Source organism: Dendrobium catenatum, unplaced genomic scaffold (genome assembly GCF_001605985.2).
Source record: "Dendrobium catenatum unplaced genomic scaffold, ASM160598v2 fragScaff_scaffold_43, whole genome shotgun sequence".
In the NCBI taxonomy this organism is placed as follows: Eukaryota; Viridiplantae; Streptophyta; class Magnoliopsida; order Asparagales; family Orchidaceae; genus Dendrobium; species Dendrobium catenatum.
The window spans coordinates 1,480,646-1,483,462 of record NW_021318505.1 but is presented as its reverse complement, the minus strand read 5'-3'; the positions used below and the strand labels follow the sequence as shown (position 1 = coordinate 1,483,462).

The window sequence follows — 2,817 nt, the reverse complement described above, 5'->3', positions numbered from 1 at the left end:
CTAAAAGCTTTAAATTAAATAAAAATTTTTGAATGGCATCGACAGAAGGTCGTTTACCCGGAAACCGGCCAACCGAAGAAAACTCGAAGGGTGCAGCAAGCGAATGAACCTCTTCCTCATAAATCAACAGAGCCGGCAAACCTCGGTGAGAAGAAACACATAAATCAGGAAAAGAAGATGAAGAAATACTAGATAAGGCATCCTTAAACGAATGAGGCATAGAAGAGCCATTAAGAAAATCGGGATCTCGAAGGCGAGCATTCGCCATAAGCAGAATAACACAAACACAAAAATAACTGAGGATCTAGAGAATAACAACTTCCCTAAGACGGCAAACATCATCGAAGCAAAGGGAGGCGGAAAACCCTAGCAGAGCAACAAAAAAGGCGAACATCTCTAAGTTATTTAATTAATTTTATTTGATTTGTTAAATTTGAAATGTTAATGTAGGTTTTAGTCATTGAATTATTTTTTTAAGTAGAGTTAAACTAGAAGAGTGAAAAATGTTAAATCCTTTGGCATTTTTTTAAACAAAACATTAAAATATATTCGTTAAGTTAGCAATCATAAAAAAAACCAATATCAGGTAGCTTTAAACTTAATTGTTTTGAGTCCCTTCGATACATGTACTATTGATGGTACATGCTAATCTATGGGTTTTGCAGATTAAATCAAAATAAATATTGATGGAATCTCGTTTGCTCTCTATTCAATTATTTAAGCTCTATTAGATCTAATAGGATTTATTTATACAATATTAATAATGAAATGAAATATGGAATCTCATAGCCTATGATATATCTGCATAAAATAAACTTTTAAATTTTATTATTAAATAAAAGTAATTATCAAAGGAATAATATAATAACTTCAATGTGGCAAAAAATACACAAACAAGCTAATACTTTTTTTATTGATTAGTATTAATTATAAAGCTAGTAAAATTTTTATGTAATTTATTTGATTGATTATTTGATATTAATTTAATAAATTTTTTAAAAAAAATATTTAATAAAAATTATTTAAATATTATCTAATAATTAATTGTTATCCTTCGGACCCAAACACAAATTCCTGACCGGATTGAATTTATTTTTAATAATAATCTCTGTATTGTTCAAATCCTACAGCATTTATGATTAAATATTTTTTTTGGGAAACATGATATAGATTTCAAGTGTAAGAAAATATTCGGGCATTTATGATTAGATTATTTTTTTTTATTTTTTTGGGAAAGTATGATGCATTTAAAGTTTAAGAAAATTTGACGTTGGAAGTCGAAATTAGCAGGCGTAGGTGGAAGTTCAAACGAGCAGGCGTAAGTAACGTCCATATATACATCATATGAGTTTGTTGTCTTCATAAATCCTCCCATTTTCACAACTCTACAAAAAAAGCATGGCAGATTTGAATTCAAAAATTTCTCTCAAACTTCTGATCGATGCTCATAGCGACAAAGTACTTTTCGGTGAGGCTGGTAAAGACTTCGTAGATTTCTTGTTCAGCCTTCTTACTCTCCCACTAGGCTCTGTCATTAAGCTTCTATCTCCTTCAACTATGATTGGATCTATTGGAAAACTTTATCAAAGCGTAGAAAATCTTAACGAGATTTATCTTGTAGCAAACAGAGAAAAATCCTCTTTACTTCGACCCAAACTGTCCTCTTGTTATGTTACCAATCATTTTCTTCTTGACACAGAAACCACTGTAGAGCTCAAATACTATATTTGTAATGATTGCAATGAAACAGTCACTACTGTAAAAAATACCTTGTGCCCAAACTGCAATGTGGTGATAGACACCGAAGCCGCCTTTGTGGTGCCATCTTGTTCTACTTCTCGTGCTACAACCAGAGCTCAAAATGGAGGGGAGAATGCTGGAGGCTTTGTAAAGGGAGTGATCACCTACATGATTACAGATGATTTGGAAGTGACCCCAATGTCTGCAATCTCCAGCTTCACTCTTATCAATCGCTTCAGCATGAAAAAGGACGTCCAACTAATGGAAAAAGTGGTCACCGTTGGCATGGAAGAGGTTAATGCGCGCATAATCAAACAACTAATTTTTTTAGATTTGTTTTATAATTTTTCTTGGATTTGATGTGTGTTATTAAAATTGAATGTCTTAGGGAATTGCTTTGCTTAAGGCTTCGCTGGACTCTTCAACTCCATTGACTGATGTTTTCTGTTCCCCTAAGAAGAGGGCAAAAGCTCCATCTTCCTCTGCTGTGGATGATGACCTATTCTCCTAATTGCGATCTCATTATTTTGAAACTTCTGTGTGATGCTATCTATCCTATCAAAGTATGAGAACTTGATCTATCCTTATATTATGTATTATTTTGTTTGCGCAAGCTTTTTTTGTATATGTTTTGCTAATATATAGATGTTGCTGGCAATGCTGATGGGCTAATATTTGTATATATGCATGATTTATCTCTCTCTCTATATATATATATATTATGGACAGTCTCTTAATTTTTATAATTTTTTTCTTTTTGCTTTTAGTGTAATATGCATGGAAATGTAAAATTTTTAAACAAAATAAATTTTAGCTTTATATTAATATTATAATCACGAACATCTTTTTTTCAGAATTAAAAAATATATGAAAACTCTTAAGCATATGGGCTTCTTAATTGTGAAGAAGAATAATATGTCGAATTATATTGAATTTGTAACAATACATAAAGAGCAAAATATAATATTTTCTAAAATTTTTTGATAAAATTAATTATAATATTTATTAAATTAATTTGAAATATTAATTTTTTAACATGAAAAATATTATAACTGTTATATTTATTTTCAGTTAATG

The 2,817-nt window shown here is 30.4% G+C and overlaps 1 protein-coding gene across 1 annotated transcript; it reads left to right on the top strand.

Moving 5' to 3' along the window:
• Positions 1–1,398: 1,398 nt before the first annotated feature.
• Positions 1,399–2,251, top strand: LOC110092023. The gene is made up of 2 exons (XM_020816361.1): positions 1,399–2,034; positions 2,129–2,251. Exons 1-2 carry the CDS (start codon positions 1,399–1,401, stop codon positions 2,249–2,251), a joined length of 759 nt encoding a protein of 252 aa, XP_020672020.1.
• Positions 2,252–2,817: the final 566 nt, after the last annotated feature.

Bases quoted from the DNA above. Each gene is read 5' to 3' on its own strand.
- LOC110092023 (XM_020816361.1), top strand. From the start codon at position 1,399: ATGGCAGATTTGAATTCAAAAATTTCTCTCAAACTTCTGATCGATGCT. The intron at 2,035-2,128 runs GTTAATGCGCGC...TGAATGTCTTAG, and splicing joins TCACCGTTGGCATGGAAGAG to GGAATTGCTTTGCTTAAGGC.